The sequence below is a fragment of the Mastigoproctus giganteus genome, chromosome 9 (genome assembly GCF_048544385.1).
Source record: "Mastigoproctus giganteus isolate SK-2022 chromosome 9, ASM4854438v1, whole genome shotgun sequence".
Lineage (NCBI taxonomy): Eukaryota > Metazoa > Arthropoda > Arachnida > Uropygi > Thelyphonidae > Mastigoproctus > Mastigoproctus giganteus.
In genome coordinates this window covers 219588219-219610213 of record NC_143583.1, presented here as the reverse complement: position 1 = coordinate 219610213, position 21995 = coordinate 219588219, and the positions used below count along the sequence as shown (strand labels likewise).

The 21995-nt window shown below is 38.6% G+C and overlaps 1 protein-coding gene across 1 annotated transcript in view; it reads left to right on the top strand.

Moving 5' to 3' along the window:
- shot (dystonin-like protein short stop) overlaps nucleotides 1–21995 on the top strand; it is a 1739701-nt gene that overhangs the window by 105624 nt on the left and 1612082 nt on the right. Inside the window, exons 6-7 of the mRNA XM_090380932.1 lie at nucleotides 4572–4667; nucleotides 21562–21692. Coding sequence (XP_090237058.1) covers nucleotides 4572–4667; nucleotides 21562–21692 — 227 coding nt within the window. The remainder of the gene's footprint in view (nucleotides 1–4571; nucleotides 4668–21561; nucleotides 21693–21995) is intronic.

Below are 21995 nucleotides of genomic sequence, written 5' to 3'. Positions count from 1 at the left end.
CTGTTAATCTATCAGTCCTTGTATCGGCGCCTCCGTAGCCAGGTGGGAAGGAGCAGCAGTGCGTAGCACACGCTTCTTGATTAGACTGGGGTTCGAGCCCGTCACCACCGAATACGGAGGATGCGGAAAGGTCAGGGAATGACCACCGCATATCCCGGAGCAATATGGCCTTTGTTGCTAATGCTCCTAAACAAACAAACAAAAAAAAAAAAAAAAGTCCTTGTATCCCCCCAAGCTAGCAGTTTTCTAACCTACCTAACACTGCCCCGATAGCATCAGCAAATATTCTTGCACCCTTTCTATTTAAGTGTATCCCATCCCTTCAGAAGCAGTCTCTCCTGTTAAGAAGTACAGACCAGGCTGAAAAAAATTCTACCCCTTGAACCTTGCACAATCTTTCCAGGGCCGAATTGATCGACAAGGCTCTCATCATATACTCCCTCCTATCGTGTCTGGGCAGAATTGCAGACACTTTCAAATTCAATCCTAATTCATGACTTTTTTTCAACAGTGACCTGTACTTGTTAAGTAATTCTGCCAGTAATTCATCTTTTAATTGTTTTAGTTCTGCTGAACTCAGATTTTATCTGAAATTTATGTACAGAAATTTATACTCATATATTCTTTTGAATGATGACTGAATATTCTATTTATTGCATTTATCAAGCCCTCATATATCTTCATTGTTGATGTGTCAAAAACCTAAATCATTTCCCTGTCCCAGAGTTCCAGCCTAGAGATCTGTAGTTATTCACTTCATCCTTTGCACACCTTCAGTCTTTAGAGATTACTTCTGAATCTATTGATGTACCCATTATTATGGCCAAATATTTAATGACCTCTCTTTAGCATTAGCATTAGTAGAGGCATATGATGCAAGAAAGCAAGCTTATTCAGCATCAGCCAAAAAAAAAAAAAAAAAAAACCCTCTCCCATTTCACCCCTCCGTTCGGTCGAAATACCTGTCCAGTTGAGCTTTAAATTTGTTTAGGCTATCAACTTCAACAACAAGTGATGGAAGTCGGTTCCACCAACCAACCACCCGCTGGCCAAAGGCAAATTTCCGCACATCTATCCGACATCCGTCCTTCCTCAGTTTGAATTTATGCCCTCTGAGGTGATTATTCTGAGAAAGATGAAGAATCCCATTGGCATTGAGCATGCTCAAACCATTCAAAGCCTTATACACCTCTATCAGATCACCTCGCCGGTGCCTAGTCTCCAGACTCTGTAATTTGCAAAACTTAAGCCTTTCTTCGTAAGAGCAACCCTTTGTTCCATTTACTAATCTTGTTGCCCTTCTCTGTACCCGTTCCAGCAGCTCTACATCCTTCTTGAAATGAGGCCTCCAGACCTGTATACAGTACTCAAGATGTGGCCTAACCATTGCCTTATACAAGGGAATAATCACCTCCTTATCCCTGCTAGAAAAATTCCTGTATATCATTGACAAGACACCATGAGCTACTCTTGCAGCTCTTCTGCACTGCTCAGAGAACTTCATATCTGCCTGCACAATTACCCCCAGGTCCTTTTCATTCTCCACCACTGTCAGTGTAGTACCGCAGAGTTGATACATTGCTCTGGGGTTACTGTTACCCATATGTAGTACTTTACATTTGTCAATGTTAAACTTCATTTGCCACCTCTCAGCCCATCTGTTCAACCTTTCCAGATCCTGTTGCAGCAGCATAGCGTCAGTAGTGTCCTTAACGACCCTGCCAACCTTTGTATCATCTGCAAACTTAGACATTAAACTTGATATCCCATCATCAATATCATTCATAAACACCGAAAACAACAATGGACCCAACACTGAACCTTGAGGAACTCCACTAATAACATTAGTCCACGTTGAGCAGTGTCCATTGATTACCACTCTCTGTCTTCTGCCACTCAACCATCCCCTTATCCATAGCAGCAATTTGCCTCCAATGCCACACTGCTCCAATTTGTGCAGCAGTCTTCCATGTGCAACAGTATCAAAAGCCTTTCTGAGATCCAAATATATAATATCAAAGTTATTCCCTGCATCCAGTTCTTTTGTGACTACGTCATAGTATCCAATCAAATTGGTCAGGCAAGACCTGCCCTTAACAAAACCATGCTGCGTCTGAGCTATAACTGAATTCTTGTCTAGATGATCCTGCAGTGCTTCTTTAACCAGTGCCTCCATTAATTTACCTGGAACAGAAGTTAAACTAACAGGTCTATAATTACTTGTGTCAGCCTTTGATCCTCCTTTGTGAATTGGGGTTACATTTGCACATCTCCAGTCTATGGGTACCTCCCCTGAGTCCAAAGAAGTTCTCATAATTATGGCTAGGGGTTTGCATACTTCCTTTGCTGCCTCCTTTAATATAACTGGATAGATCCCATCCACCCCAGGTGCCTTTTTTATGTTTATCCTCAACAATCTCTCCTCCACTTTCCTCTCGGTTATTACAAAATCATCCAGCTCACTGCCAATGTTTACTTTACCTACATCATTCTCCTTCCTGAATAACTCCTCATGTGTGAATGTAGATGCAAAATACTCGTTTAGATTGTTAGCCACCTGAGCAGGATCCTCAACTGTTGAACCATCAATATCCAGTGGACCAATCTGATTCATCCCTTTCCTTCTCGAGTTCAAGTATGTAAAGAACTCCTTTCTGTTTTTCTTTGCATCCTTTGCCAAGGATTTTTCGTAGTCTGCCTTTTCCTGCCTAATCTCCTTTGTGACTTGGTTACAGACCAACTTATATCTATCATAGGCTTCCATATCACCCATTAATTTGTATGTATCCCATGCATTTTTCTTCTCTGCCACATGTCTCATTAGTCCATCTGACAACCATTTAGGCCTAAACCTTGAACAATATTTCTTAGTTGGTATGTAAAGCCTGGTAGCCTCCAAGATTAGTTCCTTGAATGCTTCCCATTTTGAGTTTGCTGTTGGTAACATCATCAGTTGGTCCCACTGTATAGAATTTAAATACTGTCTCAGACCATCATAGTAGCCTTTACGAAAACAAAATCCCTTCCCTTTACCTCTGATGGTAGTTACCTCCTTGAGTAAATCCCACTTCAACACACTGTGATCACTGCCACCTAGTGGTTCATTTATCTGCAGGTTCTTAATGCATGAAGAATCACTACTGATAATCAGATCAAGAGTATTGCTCCCTCTTGTTGCCTCACGAATGTTACTGGCCCACTCTATTTCCCTGTACAATATATTATTATACTCATCAGAGTCATTAGGCCTATAGCACACTCCTACTCTCAATTTTGATTTCCCTATGCTTATGTCACACCAAACTGACTCGACACTGCCCTGTCCATCGATGTCAACTGGCTTCACTTCCTTTGACTTTATGTGTTTCTTAATTAATATCATAACCCCTCCTCCCCTCCTGTCCTGTCTATCCTTTCTATATACATTGTATTCCCCAAATTCCAGTTCCGCATTACTTATATCTGTGTGACACCACGTCTCTGATATCCCAACAATATCTGCCTTTGATGTTTTGAGCAATACCTCAAATTCATCAAATTTATTTACCAAACTCCTAGCATTGGTGTACACGCAGGTATACATGCACCTGTTTCTATTCTTAGCTACCCTAACACAACCCATGTGTTTACTTGTAACGCAATGACTACCAGCAGTCTCTGAAATATCCTGCATCTTGTTTTTCAGACTTCTGCTCATTTGAATAGAAGCAGTGCAAGAATCACTTCCACCTCTGCCAGTGGCTACTGTTAATCTATTAGTCCTTGTATCCCCCCCAACTAGCAGTTTTCCGACCCACCTAACACTGCCTCGACAGCATCAGCAAAAATTCTTGCACCCTTTCTATTTAAGTGTATCCCATCCCTGTAGAAGCAATCTCTCCTGTTAACAAGTACAGTCCAGGCTGAAAAAAATTCTACCCCTTGAGCCTTGCACAATCCCTCCAGGGCCGAATTGATCGACAAGGCTCTCATCATATACTCCCTCCTATCGTGTCTGGGCAGAATTGCAGACACTCTCAAGTTCAACCCTAATTCACTGCTTTTTTTCAACAGTGACCTGTACTTGCTAAGTAATTCCGCCGGTCTCCTACTCTTAATATCATTAGTGCCAACGTGTACAACTATATCACCCTTTGTGCCCTTAAAAGATGATATCCGCTCTACAACGTCATCAACCTTTGCCCCTGGCAGACATACCCTGGTCCTATTCCACCTATCCTTGCAACGTCTTTTAATATAATTGATTAAATTATATAAAAATGGACAGAATATATTTAAATATAAGATTCTACTCGAGATGCTTTCTCACTTTTAGCTGCAGCAGTCATTACTTTACCACTTATGTTCCCATATTTTTCAGTAACATTGAAAACCAGTTCTCAAGAAAACATATGAAAAAAAAAAAAAAAATACTGTGTAGAAGAAATGCTTCCAGGAAGCAGTGTAATTCTTAAATAATAATAAAAAAAAATAATAAAGAATAAATAAATAATATGTAACAAAATGACCACCAATGATTAATATAGTTTCTAAACTGAAGTAACATTTATTTTTTCTTTTGTATGTTTCAGTCTCTTCTGGCAGATTGCACACGGTTTAGAGTTGAAGATATTCCACAAAAGCTTCACGAGAAACAGAGGCTCAGTCATATGTATAGAGAATTACAAGTATGTGAATTTTTTATTTTTAAAAGCATGTGGATTTTTTAAAAAACGTGAGTAATAAAATTGTGTAACGTGGAACTGTTAACAGTTTTATTACTTACTGCTTGTGTTTGCGATTTGAATTTGAGACCTGATATAAAACATAGTATATGCATTAGTAATAAGTGTAGTGGAGAAGAGGCATGCATTAGTGATAACTGTAGTAGCAAGTGATTGCAGTGCAGTCTATAAAGTATTCTGCTTATATTAAAAGACAGAAAACAGATACTACCAATGATATAGTATCTTGTTTCCTTATTCCGGTTTATTAAATGATAACCTCTTGAACAAGCGTTATTATTTAACGATTTTTATTTAATTAAATTTTTGAACAAGGATAAAACAAGATATCATGTTTACAGAGTATTACTGGCCCTCTTGATATGTCTGCAGGCTGCAATCAGGAGACGTACCTATTGGAATGAACTTTGACATTCAGAATGGCTATTGAAAATCTCTACCTTCATCAGAATTCCCACTAAAGTCACACCGCGTTCTTCTTTAAATACCTCTAAAGGTGTAATAGTTGAATGGGACTTACTACTATACATGAAAAAAAAATTAAACACAAGCTCCAAGACCAAAATGTAAAAAGAGCAAAAGAATAATAATAATAGTAGTAGTAGTAGTAGTAGTAGTGGCATGTGATGCAAGAAAGCAAATGTATGAGCTTATGCAGCATCAGCCAAAAAAAAAAAAAAAATCACACCATTCCCTCCAAATGCCTGTCCAGTTCCTCCTTAAATTTATTCAACCTATCAACTTCCACAACAACAGATGGAAGTTTGTTCCAGCAATTAACCACCCGCTGGCTAAAGGCAAATTTCCGCACATCTATTCTACATCTGTCCTTTCTTAATATGAATTTATGCCCCCTTAGGTTCGTAATCTGAACAAGTGGAAGGATCCCATCAGAATTCAGCCTGCTGAACCCATTCAAGGCCTTATACACCTCAATCAGATCACCGCGCAGGTGCCTAGTCTCCAGCCACTGCAATTTGCAGAACTTAAGCCTCTCTTGGTAAGAGGATCCCTTCATGACCAAAAGAGATGAGTGCTTTTCAGTAATTCTGACTTTTACTGTAATTATTTTTACTTTTTACTTTAAAATACTACAATTATAACATTTGGTACCCCAATTTGCCCTTACCTGTTAAAACAAGCTATTCGAACTGTAAAATTAAACTCTGTATTCCAAATCTAATTAGATGCTTTCAGCATCAGAAGTTTGGTTGCTTACAAGTTTGTAGGGGAGTTTCTATATGTGCCTCATGTGGGTCTAAGGCATATTTATACCCATACAGACTGCTCTGAATCACAAAAATGCCAAATTGTGGTGGAGTAACTCATCTATTCAAAAATGTGAGTACTGGAAAAAAATTCAGCCATATAAAATAATGAATAAATGTCTGAACCTATGCATCAGAAGTCAAAACAAAAGACACTTTAGTATCTTTTGACTACTGCTGACTGTTATTCCACACTCTGGTGGAATAGAAACATCTGTTTCTATTCCACCAGATATATCCATATCTGATTGGTTAAGTATTGTTTTTCATAGATGCCCTCAACCACTCAACAAAATGAGACCACAGTCATAAATATTCCACTCTAAGTTCCTATGAATATGAATTAATCATTAAACACACCAGAAAATCACAAAATTTCTTGAAAAAAAGTAAACCCCCCCCCTGCTTTAAATATGGACCTAGATGGACAAATCTTGCAAGGTGATTCAGTAATGGAAATACATTCAAAAGACGATACAGACTTAGATAGGCTTATATTTCCATTTGTTTGTCAGCTGAATGAGAAGCTTGAAATTTCTTAGGTCTTCCTGAATCAGAATGTTTCCACTCAATTGACTGTTGTTTTTTCTCTGGATCATATTGAAAAATCCAAGTTTCATCCCAAGTCACTATTCGATTTAAGAATTTTTGACCTTGTGTTTCAAAATTATCAAGTATTTCTTTGCACAAGTTTCATCACAAGTCACTATTCGATTTAAGAAGTTTTGACCTCGTGTTTTCAAAATTTTCAAGTATTTCTTTGCTGTTTTTGTTCTGGAGTGTGGAATCCAAGCACAAATTCACAACATTTTCAGATAATCTTTCACAATATGTGAGCACTGCCATATGAAATGGACATTCTAACAGTTAATTCATGAAATGTAATTCACCTGTCTTCATCCAAGAATTCCTGGACTTTTGCGATTTGCTCAGGAGTTGTTGAGGAGGAAGGCTGACCAGGTCTTGGGTCATCTGCAACAGATTCACGGCCTTCACTATATCGCTTGTGCCATTTAAATATGGCTATCCTAACAAGACATTCAATGCCATATGCTTTATTCATGTCTTTAACTGTTTTTGATGCACTTAAGCCCTATCTGACATAATCACGAATCACATATTGCTGTTCAATCTATATGTCTGACATGATACTAGCTTCAAAATGATGGTCATTGATGCGTGCCAAAAAAACCTTTCTCCATGTAACACTAGCTCAACAAGTACTGGCATGCGCACACAGAGTCTGCTCAGCAGTGATCAGGGAGAGTGCTTCAGTATTGTTGTTGTTGGTTTTGCAGTTTTTATGGCACAATGGCAGCTAAAGGCCATTATGTGCCAAACAGTAGTAGGACACCTCTGGTAGCAGTTATGGAAAGTTCTCATGGTAAGAATAAAATCTTGCACCAGTATGTGAATTAAATAATCACACCTTGTATTTGGCACTGAGTGTGGTATGGTAGGCCTAAAAATGGAAGTGGCATGGGCATTAAAAGAGGAGATTAAGCACTTGGTGGTCTTATTAATTTATGTGTGGAAAAGGGAGGTGCATATCTTCCTATGAAAGTAGATGAATATTTGGTGAACATTTACTGATATCTTATCTACAGGGTGTCCCAAAAAGGTGTAACCAATTTTAAATGTTTGTAACAAATGTAATTTTAATGATAGAAACACAAAACCTGTGCTAAATGTGTGAAAAACAGTTGAAGTTTTTACTGACATTCAGCATGTGCACCACTTGTCACACGAACAATATCTAATTGGTAATAAAGTTCATCCCATGTTTTTTCAAGGATGTCATGCTTAATCATGATAATTGCATTTGTAATCCTGCACTTTGAAGTCTGCGATGTCTGCAACAGGGGTCTTGTAGACTGTGTCTTTGATGAATCCCCATATGAAGAAATCACAAGTGGATAAATCTGGTGAACGTGGTGGCCATGCAATGGGACCATCACGCCCAATTCAATGGCTAGGAAACTTGTCATCAAGAGACCTCCTCACCCTCAAAGCCCAATGTGGCGGCGCTCAATCCTGTTGCAAGATAACTCCATTTGGCAGTTCATCCAATTGAGGATACACATAACGCTCAAGCATGTCCTGGTAATTATCCGCTCTCACAGTCACTTATTGAAAGAGAAAGGGTCCAATAACACGATCAACCATGATGCCACACCACACATTCACCTTTGGGCTATCTCGCTGATACTCCTGCATGCAGTGTGGGTTTTCAGTCCCCCAAATTCTGACATTTTGCTTATTTACCTTTCCCGAAACATGAAATGTGCACTCGTCCGTGAAACAAATCCGGTTCATCTTGTTCCATTTTCTCAAATATGTCTTCTGCGAATTGTTTACATTTCACACGGTCATCTCGGGCAAAAATACTGGAGAATCTGCAGTTTATAAGGGTGCATTTTCAATTTTCTTTGCGACACTATGCACTGAAGTCTTGGGGATGACCAGTGCTGTGCTGCTGTTCTAACGGATTTTCGAGGACTACGAACGAATGCGTCTCTCCAAACTTCCACTCTTTCCTGCATCAGTGCTGGTCGACCAGGGCTTTTCTTAGGATGGATGCTACCTGTTTCATTGAATAGCTGATACCACTTTCTGATGCTGTTACGGGCTGGTGGCTTTATCCCATATTATGTGGGAACAATATTCTATGCTGGGGCGGATTTGCGATTTGTACAGAGTGAACAGCTGTTTGGAAGAAAAGTAACGCCGAGAGTGAAAGAGAAAACAAGTTTTTTAGATGAAGAGGTAGCAATATTTGTAATGTGCTTGTGCCAAGAGAGATTAGAAGTCATGGTAATCCCCAAAAGAGATATATCAACTTGCCTAGAAATTGGAGTGTCATCAAAGGTAAGCATAGGGACAGAAGAATCCTTTTTGTGAGATATAAGACAAGACTGAGTTTTAGAAGGATTGAAATCAACTAAGTTGACTTTGCCCAACTGGAGAATTACCTGGAGATTGGCATTTAAGGAATTGGTAGGAGATAGGAGAATAGGTATTCGAGAAGTTTAAGCTGATTGAGCAGAGCAAGGTTTCTCAAAATGGAAAGTGGAATGCAATGTGCTATCATCAGCAAAGCTATGAATAGGATTTCCAGTCAATGGAAGAAGGTCATTAATATACAAGAGGAAAAGAGTGGGTGAAAGAAATGAACCTTGGGGGACACCAGCATTAGTGGACAAGCTAGAAGACAGAGAGCTATCTACCATCACCCTCAGTGAGCGATCAGAGAGAAAACTGGATAACTAATTACAAAAAACAGTTGGCAAACCATAAGATAGAGGACCTTTATGCCAAACACGATTGAAAGCCTTTGAGATGTCAAGAGCAACTGCTTGTGTTTCACTAAACTTTTCCATTGAATTTGTCCATAAATGTGCAACGTAAGCCAGAATATCACCAGTGAATCGACACTGACAGAATCCATACTGGTGATCGTTGATTAGTCGGAAGGTTTGTAGGTAGTTTAAAAGTTGGCGGTTAATTGATTTCTTCATTACTTTAGAAAGAGTAGAAGTAATTCCAATGGGACAATAATTGGATGGGAGGGATATGTTACCCTTTTTAGGAACTGACTGAATATCAGCAAATTTCCAAGCAGAAGGAAAAACACCTTTGGAATAAGTAAGTGAAAAAAGACAGCAAAGAACACAAGTATGTTCAGGAGCACAGGTTTTGAGAACAAGTGGAGCAATACCATCAGGCCCTGGAGCTTTCTTAGCATCAAGATTTGTCAAAATCATTCTGACATCCTTTTGACGGAAGACCACAGGAGGCACTGAATGATGTGTGTTGGGAATGGTGCGAGGTGTTTTACCAATATCATTAATTCATGAGTTGGAAGAAAAATTGGATGCTAGCAGGTCAGCTTTATCCTAGGCTGAAGTGACAAAACAACCATCTGGTTTTGACAGAGATGGGAGCAAAGTTGAGCAAAAGTTGCGGCCAATAACTTTGGCAAGAGACCAGAATGCTCGGCTACTATTAGAGCAAGAAGCAAATTTTCTGCTCTTAACCTGTTCAAAATCTAGTTTGGACTGATTAATAACTGCTTTACAATTGTTGCGAGCTTTGGTGTAGGCAGAAAATGAAATTGAGGAAATGGATACAAGCCAATTACAATATGCAACGTTCTTCTCTTAAACAGCCTTAGCACATTTATTGGAAAACCAAGGTTTAGATAAAGGATGAGATTTTAAAGTGGAGTGTGGAATAAAGGATTCCATTCCTAGAAGAATAATTTCACTGACACGATCTGAGCAAATATTGATATCAGAAGTTTTGAAACAGTAATCCGACCAAGGAAAAGAAGAAAAAAAATCTCGCAAGTCATCCCATTTTGCATTCTTGTAATGCCAAACAACACGAGGTTGGGAATAGCCATGAGATAAAGGTTACATTGCAGAAGCGACAATTACCAATTTGTGATCTGAGGTACCTAAATGACCACTCACTTTGACCGTGTACTTAGAATGATTGTTTTTGAGAAAAAAGATCAAGCATGTTGGCTCTATGGTTAGGATAGTACGGTATTCTTGTAGGTAAATGAACAATCTGTGCAAGGTAGTTAGTAATTGCCAAAACCTCAGCATCTCGACTAGCTGGTTCTGTGTGACTGGAAAACGGAAGCCAGCTGGAGTTGTGAACATTAAATTCACCAAGGAAAATTGCCTCACTGTTAGGAAAGTTGGACTGGAGAAAGTCAAGTTGCAAAGAGAGGAAGTCAAAGAGTGCCAAGTGATTAGTGGAGTTGGGAGAATGGTAGGGACAACAGATGAATTTGACACAATGAGGGAGAGAGATTTTAAGCAAGAGAAGATCGAAACAAGGAGATTCCAAATTACCAAGTCTCTGACAGGGAATATCGGAATGGACATATGCACAAGTACCACCTTTTGAGGCAAAAGGAATCATACAGCGAATAATTTGGGCAACTGAGACGAGCAGTAGTTGAATCAACGAATAAGTAAGATTCTGTCAGAAAAAGTACGTGGGGCTTGGCAGACTGCAAGTGGAAATGGACATCATTGAGATTAGAATTGAGACCACGTATACTTGTGAAATGAACTAAGAAGTGTTTGAGAGGTTTAGATCTTTTCGCAGATAAGCTTACTCTATTAGTTTGACAATTCATGGTGTATTCTTTCATCTTGTTAATTGCCAGGTCCATCTCAAAGCCGGTGAACGTGGGCTTCACCGTTGCTGTGTGGTATTTTAAATTCTGGTTGATAATTTCTTGTTGCTGTTGCATCAAGGGTGCCTCTTCAACAATGTAAATGGTATCAAGAATGTTATTTTTAGTGTCCTCCCAGGTATAGGTGGAAGTACCTTCTATTTTCAGTGTTGTATCAAGCACCTCACCACGTGGTAATTTATTAGTTACAATTTTGAAAACTATGCCCCAGGGGTTCTCAATTCCGGAAATAGACACCAGAGTTTGCCACGATTGCTTTTTGTTTTTGCGAATTTCTTTAGTATATTCATTTCTGACTGTGCGGTAAGCTTCCCTGGCTGCCGTAATCTCTTGGGAGGACATCGTCGCCGTAAACCCCCGCTATTCGCGGTATCTGTATTTGCGATCGCTAATTTAATATAAAATGAAACCTGAAAAAATGTGAATTTTAAAGTGCCGTGAACATTTTCCGCCATAATAAAACATGGGCGTGGCTGAAATTATCTTTCCCGGTCAAAACAGCGCTCAGTGGGTGGGGGGGAATGGGGTGACAAAATCGCGAGCATGGATGTTTCTCACTAATCCTTGTTCAGTATGTGTTATGCGCTTGTCATGGAAGGTTTCGTCGTTTGCTTTTAATTTATACGCTTATAAATTGAATAAATGTATCAATTTTTAAATTGATATGCTTACAAAAGTGATAAATCAACCTTTTGCTGTGTAAAACAGACTTTTTCGAGTGTGTTAATGGAAGAAAGTGAATTTATTGTGGACAAGTTCTTTCTAACCCGTACAAAAATATGGCTACGAATAACGAGGGAAATGTGAAAAGATCAAAGAAGGTGATGACATTAGCGAATAAAATTGAGTTATTGGACAAAATTTCTAATGGTGAAAGTGTCTCCTCAGTGGCAAAACATTATAAAATCAAGAAATCAACGGTACGATCAATCAAAAAATTGCAAGAAAAAATCCGCCGTAGTCTCCGTGAAAACGCGCTAATTGTTTCAAACATTTGCTCTGTAACTCGTGACGTTAAATTAGAAAAAATGGAAAAAGCTTTAAATCTGTGGATAGAAGACCGAACTCAAAATAAAATTCCGTTAAGTTCACTCATCATTCGTGAAAAGGCAAAACTCCTTTATCAACACTTTAGCGAAACTGGTGATAGAACTGGCGGGATAAGTTTTTTAGCTATAGCAAAGGCGCTGGATTGAAAGATTTGTTTGAAATTTCTAATAAATATTACATTTAATATTAAATTGTTTCTTATTTTCATTTTGATGCCATATGCATGCATTTTACTATGTACTGTCTATGTACATAGTCATATTATGAAGGTACCTATAATGCATACATAGACAAAATTTTAGACTAGTTTTTCTTATATATTTCACACTTTGGAATGGAACCCCTTTATTATGGCTCCCATAGGGGAGCCATAACTCAGTATTCGCGTTTTCGGTATTCGTGGCATTTCACAAGAATGTAACCCCCGCAAATAGTGGGGGTTTACTATATATATATGGGCTTTCTCTGAGCTTCATGACCTTGTTCAGCATCTCCCTCCACTTTTCTGTATTCTGTATAAGACCTTAATGGGCTTCATCCACTGTGGGTCACAATAACTAGATAGGTGAGGCTAGTTAATAGAAAGACTCCTTGATAGAATTCTCACAGGCAAAAGATCAGCACTTGATCTATCAATCTGCTCACCAAATTTAAAAGATTAGTAGTTAGATTGGTTATTCTGGATGATCCTGTAAATTCAGTTTCAGCTGATACACCTAAGCAAACAAAAAAAAAAAAAAAATTACCTAGATTAGAAGTTCCCAACCTTTCTCGGTTCATGGTGCCCTTACTATCCCAGTAATTCTTTCACAGCACCCCTAGGCCAAAAGAAATACATAACACAGTGGTTTTTGACCTTTTAATATATACTTGGTCCTTGAGGTTGTCACAGACATTCTCTCAGATATGCCAGACAAGCTGTACTTGCTACCTGGGAGTCTAAAACGCTGATGGAACTGATATTCGGGTGACACTCAAGTCAAGTGGACCCAATTTCGGCGAAGTCCGGACGGTCTGTGACAACCAAATCCTCTGCTTGCACCTTCACGATGGTGGGACTGTTAGTAATCCTGGGTATAACCTCCATGCACAAGCACATGGTGGGTGACCACCCAGGTGTGAACCAACGTAAGCAGGGGTCGAGGTGTGGCGCCCACACCACATGGAGGAATGCCGCCCCTCTATGTTACCAGGCAGTACTAGGTGGTAGATGACTCTCATCAACCGGTGAAATACCACCACTTTGCTTATTGGAGGCTTGAAGTGGTGGAACCCATGTTTAGTCTCTAGAGCTAAGTTCCAGTCAACCCTTCCCTATCTCTTCCATCATGCAGTATGATTGACGACTCTTGAGGTTATGATGAACGTTGTGGCGAGATCCAATATTCCTTACATTTCGAGGGTACAGCTCTAAAACGGTTTTCGCAGGCCGGCCGCTAGTTAGTACACCGGACCGAACCTATTGGTAACTCTCTAGGAGGCTTCCGGATCAGCTAGTGTATAATCTTGCTACCTCTACTCTGCCAGATAGTGACTGGAGGGAGTCCGAGTAGTGTGTATGCGGGGAGCATTGTCGAGGCCACGTTATGTCAAGGATCTGGGTATATTCTTCCCACATGTACGCCATATCCAAAAATTTCATTACTTCATACAGCATGTCCCACCCACTTTTTCTTACTATTGAATACACCATGAATTGTCAAACTAATAGAACAAGCTTATCTGCGAAAAGATCTAAACCTCCCAAGGATTTCCTAATTCATTTCACAAATATACGTGGTCTCAATTCTAATCTCAACGATGTCCATTTCCACTTGCAGTCTGCCAAACCCCATGTACTTTTTCTGACAGAATCTCAGTTATCGGTTGATTCAACTACTGTTCATCTCAGATGCCCAAATTATTCGCTGTATGATTCCTTTCGCCTCAAAGGTGGTACTTGTGCATATGTCCGTTCTGATATTCCCTGTCAGAGACTTGGCAATTTGGAATCTCCTCTCTTTGATCTTCTCTGGCTTAAAATCTCTCTACCTCATTGTGTCAAATCCATCTGTTGTCTCTACCGTTCTCCCAACTCCACTAATCACTTGGAGCTCTTTGACTTCCTCTCGTTGCAACTTGACTTTCTCCAGTCCAACTTTCCTAACAGTGAGGTAATTTTCCTTGGTGATTTTAATGTTCACAACTCCAGCTGGCTTCCGTTTTCTAGTCACACCGACCCAGCAGGTCGAGATGCTGAGGCTTTTGCAATTACTAATGACCTAGCACAGATTGTTCATTTACCTACAAGAATACCGGACAATCCGAATCATACAGCCAATACGCTTGATCTTTTTCTCACAAACAACCCTTCTAAGTACACGGTCGAAGTGAGAGGTCCTTTAGGCACTTCAGATCACAACTTGGTGATTGTCTCTTCTCCAATGGAACCTTTATCTCATGGCTATTCCCAACCTCGTGTTGTTTGGCATTACAAGAATGCAAAATGGGATGACCTGCGAGACTTCTTTTCTTCTTTTCCTTGGTCAGATTACTGTTTCAAAACTCCTGATGTCAACGTTTGCTCAGATCGTGTCAGTGAAATTATTCTTGCAGGAATGGAATCCTTTATCCCACACTCCACTTTAAAATCTCGTCCTTTATCTAAACCTTGGTTTTCCAATAAATGTGCTAAGGCTGTTCAAGAGAAGAATGTTGCATATCGTAATTGGCTTGTTTCTAATTCTTCAGTTTCATTTTCTGCCTACACCAAAGCTCGCAACAATTGTAAAGCAGTTATTAATCAGTCCAAACTAGAGTTTGAACAGGCTAAGAGTAGAAAACTTGCTTCTTGCCCTAATGGTAGCCGAGCATTCTGGTCTCTTGCCAAAGCTATTGGCCGCAACTTTTGCCCATCTCTGCTTCCACCTCTGTCCAAACCAGATGGTTCTGTTGTCACTTCAGCCAAGGATAAAGCTGACCTGCTAGCATCCCATTTTTCTTCCAGCTCATGTATTAATGAACTTGGTAAAACACCTCCCACCATTCCCAACACGGTCCATTCAATGCCTCCTGTGGTCTTCCGTCAAAAGGATATCAGAAGGATTTTGATGAATCTTGATGCTAAGAAAGCTCCAGGTCCTGATGGTATTTCTCCACTTGTTCTCAAAATCTGTGCTCCTGAACTTACTCCTATTCTTTGCCGCCTTTTTTCACTTTCTTATTCCAAAGGTGTTTTTCCTTCTGCTTGGAAATTTGCTCATATCCAGCCAGTTCCTAAAAAGGGTGACAAATCCCTCCCATCCAATTATCGTCCCATTGCAATTACTTCTACTCTTTCTAAAGTAATGGAGAAATCAATTAACCGCCAACTCTTAAACTACCTAGAAACCTTCCGTCTGATCAACGATCGCCAGTATGGATTCCGTCGGTGTCGATCCACTGGTGATATTCTGGCTTATGTTACCCATTTATGGACTACTTCAATGGAAAGGTTCGGTGAAACACAAGCAGTTGCTCTTGACATCTCAAAGACTTTCGATCGTGTTTGGCATAAAGGTCTTCTAAACAAGCTTCCATCTTATGGTTTGCCAACTGTTTTTAGTAATTGGTTATCCAGTTTTCTCTCTGATCGCTCACTGAGGGTGATGGTAGATGGCTCTCTGTCTTCTAACTTCTCCACTAATGCCGGTGTCCCCCAAGGTTCAGTTCTTTCCCCCACTCTTTTCCTCTTGTATATCAATGACCTTCTTCCATTGACTGGAAATCCTATCCATAGTTTTGCCGATGATAGCACATTGCATTCAACTTTCCATTTTGAGAAACCTTGCCCTGCTCAATCAGCTTCAACTTCTCGAAAATCTGCTACCAATTCCTTAAATGCCGATCTTCAGGTAATTCTCCAGTGGGGCAAAGACAACTTAGTTGATTTCAACCCTTCTAAAACTCAGTCTTGTCTTATATCTCGCAAAAAGGATTCTTCTGCTCCTATGCTTATCTTTAGTGACACTCCAATTTCTAGGCAAAAGGATATATCTCTTTTGGGGATTACCCTGACTTCTAATCTCTCTTGGCACAAGCACATTACAAATATTGCTTCCTCTGCATCTAAAAAACTTGGTTTTCTCTTTCGCTCTCGGCGTTACTTTTCTTCCAAACAGCTGCTCACTCTGTATAAATCGCAAATCCGCCCTGCCATGGAATATTGTTCCCACATTTGGGGTGGTGCCCCCAAAACCTCTCTCAGGCTTCTTGATTCCATTCAGAAGAGGGCAGTTAGGTTAATTAATGATTCATCTCTAACAGAGTCTCTCCACTCACTTTCTCATAGACGTACTGTTTCTGCTGCATGCCTCTTCTACAGATATTTCCATGGGCACTGTTCTTCTGAATTGGCTTCTATAATTCCCGCTCTCTCTTTCAAAACAGTCCGAACACGTGCCGCCACCAGCCAACATCCATTTACTGTCCAACTTCAAACCCACAGAACCAACTTTTCATCTTCCTCATTTATTCATTCAACTGCCGTTTTCTGGAACAACCTTCCTTCATACGTATTTCCTGAAAATTATAATCTACAGAAGTTCAAGTCCAATGTCAACAAATATCTTCTTTCGTCTTCTCAACCTCCAACCCAAGCACGGTACTAAGTACTATAGGTTCTAATACCTCTCGTGTTTGGGGTTCACATAAAAAAAAAAAAAAAAAATACCTATATATAATAACTTTATTCTTTATATAGAGGTACTAAATAAAGATCAATTATAGATCACCACAAAATTAAAAAGATACAGTACAATGGATATTGTACTGTGTACCCTTTTTATAATGAAATAAATATATAAATTTCAAAATAATAATAATAACTTTAAGTAACTTAAACCCAAATTACGCGGCACCCCAATGTTGTTGTTACGGCACCAGGTACTTTCAATTATAGGCCTAATAGCATTTACCATCTGCTTAGGCAAGATTCTGTTAAAAATGATTATAGCAGACTGTTAGTTTTTGAGTCTGTATTAATATGGATTTTGAAAATCATGGTGCTCACTAGACTTAATGGTAAAATCTGAAATGAATATTCGTCATGTCTTCCTCAGAAATGAGCATTTAGTGTTATGATATACCTAGACAAGCATTTGATACTACCTGGAGGTTATGAGGCCATCTATCATTTGAGTTACGAGGCCATCTACCAAAGGTATTATGGATGTGAACTTGAACCTTTTAAGTTCACATCCTTAATACCTTTTCCTGACCATTTGTCCAGAAAGAGGAATTTCTCATAGGCTCAGTCCTTGTGCAGCAACCTTTGCAGTCTGATTAATTCTCTAACTGACCACAAGTGATAATGCCCAAGCAATATATATATATATATATATATATATATGTAACTAATATTAAATATAAAATCAAATCTAATGCCAGTAGCATGGCAAAACAGTTGAGCAAAAATAATAAATTAAACATAATAATTAAATCAACAGAGGGACAAACAGGCAAACAAGCATACAAACAAATTATTGGAGTTCCTATGGGTTCACTCGATTCCCACCTCGGGCTTGGATCAAAGTACTGCAAAAACCTTGGGAGGTGCAATATGGTCACAGAGGCCGATGCACCAACAACTACCAAATCAAATCAAATCCTATGGGTTCACAAATTTCCAGCATTGTAACCAACCTGTTTTTAGGCTATTAGCATTAGCAAGGGCACATGATGCAAGAAAGCAAGCTCATATAGCATTAATCAAAAAAAAAAAAAAAAAAAAAAAATACACACACACACACATACACACCCCCCTTCTCATTTCACCCATCCACTCACTCCAAATATTTGTCTAGTTCTGCCTTGAATCTGTTTAAGCTATCAACTTCTACAACGACAGATGGAAGTTTGTTCCAGCAATCAACCACCCACTGCCTAAAGGCAAACTTCCGTACATCTATCCTACAACTGTCTTTCCTCAATTTGAATTTATGCCCTCTCAGGTGATTATTCTGAGCAAGAGGAAGAATCCCATCAGCATTGAGCATGCTCAAACCATTCAAGGCTTTATACACCTCAATCGGATCACCTCGCAGGTGACTAGTCTCCAGACACTGTAATTTGCAAAACTTAAGCCTTTCTTCGTAAGAGCAACCCTTTGTTCCATTCACTAATCTTGTTGCCCTTCTCTGTACTCGTTCCATCAGCTCTACATCCTTCTTAAAATGAGGCCTCCAGACCTGTATACAATACTCAAGGTGTGGTCTGACTATTGCTTTATACAAGGGGATAATCACCTCCTTATCCCTGCTAGAAAAATTCCTGTATATCATTGACAAGACACCATGAGCTACTCTTGATCATTCAGATTCAGATTTGATAACTCAAATCTGAATTATTATTGACAAATCTGAATTCTGAATCAGAAAACTTCATATCTGCCTGCACAATTACCCCCCATTTTCTTTTCACTCTGTACAACTGGGTAGTACAACACACACACAGTAACATATCAACTGTGTGTGTAGTACCACAGTTGATACTTTACTCTGGGGTTACTGCTTCCCATATGCAGTACTTTACATTTGTCAATGTTAAACTTCAGTTGTCACCTCTCAGACCATCTACTCATCTTTTCTAGATCCTGTTGCAGCAGCGTACTGTCATTAGTGTCATTAACAACCCTGCTGACTTTTGTATTGTCTGCAAACTTGGAAGAATTATTTATTACAAGCAATCCCAATTATAAATTTTTAGCTTTCAGGTATGTGGATGACATTTTAGTGTTAAATACAGACTTTGAATGCTGTGCTATAGATATTACCCCTCTGATCTTAAACCTAATTAAGAAAATTCTGATAAATACATAGCCAATTTCCTTGATCTGAATATTATACTTAGCAATGATGCAGGTCCTCATCTAATAAACATATATGATAAAAGAAATTATTTTAACTTTGAGGTCATTTACCTCACAAATTGGCAATCCAATATTTCTAATAAAATACACAGAAATACTGTTTGTATTGAAGCAATCCCATCAGAATTCAGCATGCTAAGGCCTTGAATGGGTTGAGCACACTGAATTCTGATGGGATCCTTCCACTTGTTCAGATTACAAACCTAAGGGGGCATAAATTCAAATTAAGAAAAGACAGATGTAGAATAGATGTGCGGAAATTTGCCTTTAGCCAGCGGGTGGTTAATTGCTGGAACAAACTTCCATCTGTCGTTGTGGAAGTTGATAGGTTGAATAAATTTAAGGAGGAACTGGACAGGCATTTGGAGGGAATGGTGTGTTTTTTTTTTTTTTTTTGGTTGATGCTGCATAAGCTCATACACTTGCTTTCTTGCATCACGTGCCACTACTACTACTACATTAGCCAACATATGCAGTAATCATAAGTAGTAGGATGAAGTAGGCATGAAACAGCAATACAGGTTTTTTATAACAAGCTTTTAAATTATAATATACCTCCCTTTTTCATCAAATACTGTTTCAATATAGTTTCTTTTACCATTAAAAAGAAATTCAATTTTGATTTACTTGGCACTTGTCCATGTTAAAGGTATTGTACAGTTGTATATTATTTGCTGGGATTTCCACTACTTAGTAAGTAATCACTGTTCATGATTTCCGTTTAAGTTTCTTTTTCGGAATGAGATCCCTGTTGCTTTACTTACTAAGTTTTTTCACCTGTTTAGTTTGAATTCTTCTTTTCAACCTTATGGAATTTTGTACAATTTACTCTTTTGCTTATAATTTTTTATGTGTTTGGTATTGGCCTTTTGTTCCTGGATTTTTTAAGTTAAGTTTCTTCTCCTAAAAAACCATTCGGTTTATCACTTTGTTACTCTGACACCTGTCTCAGATCTACTGTTCATCTGGCAGCCATTTTTTTGAATGGTTTTTTCCTTAACAAAACCCTACTTCATTTAACCTGGCCTTTTATGTCGTGAAATTTTATCAATAGATCTAAAATTCATCACCTTTGGGGTCATTAATTTTGCCATTGAGTAGCTATTGTACTCTGGCTGTTCTTGATTCCCTGAATTTTCAAAGTTACTATTTTCCTTGCTGGATGCACTGTTACTCTTTTCAGTGGATTCACTCAATCTTCAATCAACCTTTGATGAACCCAAAAAAGTGCATACCTCTATCTACAGCTGCAAGTTAATTTGGAAGTTTGAGCCATGATTAATTAGACCCTATTCTCTGATCATCTAAAATTTCACTGGATATTCATCTAAATTTCACTGGATAATCATCTCCTGTAGATCTGAACTATACTTGCTTTTGTTTGACCTGTTCCTTCGCAAATATTTATTCTTTTGGCCTTATGTCTGACATTATATGTTTTTAGGCCATTATACCATCTTTTCCATAGTACAATTCTGCTGGTATCGTCATCGTGTGCTACCCGCACTAACAGAAAAGCCCAATAAATCGGGAACAGCAAACTGTTTTTGTTTTATGGTAGTGACCTCCAGAAATGTGCTCCTCTGTTCATGCTATCACACTTCATGAAATTTCTGTTCGAACAGAAAAATGTGAGCCCTGAAAACATGAGTCGGCCTACAATTTCGTGTACCACTTCTCCTTCAACCCATGCACGGTACTAAGTACTATAGGTTTTGATACCTTTTGTGTTTGGGGTTTTCATAAAAAAAAAAAAAAGCTAGACCAAGTGTTCTCAGATTACTTGACACAATTCATCATAATGGCTAGCTACAAGAGTTATCCACTCAGTGGACCTTAAGCCTAGTCAGTATACTTTTGGACATGCCCTTAGCAAATCCATCATGGTAAACTTTTATTATACCATGATGAATATTTATATAATAAACTTTTATTATATCAGAGATGAATACTTTGAACAATTGGGAAAGATTGCCCTCCCAAATGAGAGCCTTATTCTTCTAAGAGTCAACTTCTAACACTCCCACTTGTACAAAAAATTTTTTAGTTTATTAGAAAGCCCAAGTGGAAACAGCAGGAAGTTAGATTTTACTATATTCCAAACACTGTGGAATTGGGAAATAAATACATGAATTCTGCAGTCAAAACTTCAGTTCTGTGAAAAACCTCAGTTTGCTCTCTTGAATACCATATGCATATTGTAAAATTTTTATTAAGCAATGAGGTAGACAGTAAGCAGAAAATCTTGCAGGAACATGCAAATAATAAATTATTCCATGTAATCAAACCTGTTCCTAAGCATTGGGCATCTTGTCTTTGCATAAACAAAAGGGAAGGAAATTAGCATAATTTGGATTATACAGATTTAATTTCTAGTGTATTTTTGTTATTAAAGTCTTTGTTCTCTTTCTCTTACAGAATCACTTTAGAGATGTAAAATCTATAGACATAGAAGAGCAGTTTCGCTTTGACACATTGGAACATAGATGGAACAAAGTAATGATGGCACATCAAGAGAGGGACCAAGCTATTCATGATGAGATAGCCAGGTATTTCATGTTTTTTTTTTTTTGTGCACTACATATATATTTTTAAGACCAGATATACTACCCTCCTGTGTACTCTAAAGTGCATGCCAATTTATAGAAATTTTATATAAAATCTTTAACTTAAGATTTTATGTGATCTTTGGTCAAGTCACATAGTTTTTTCTTTTGAAAGGATTTAAAAGTATTATAAGTTTATTGTTTTATTATTTGTAGTAGTACTGTCAAATGATGCAAAGTAGCTTATACAGCATTAGCAAAAAAAAAAAAAAAACCCTACCTACCTCATCTGTCCCATCCCTTCTA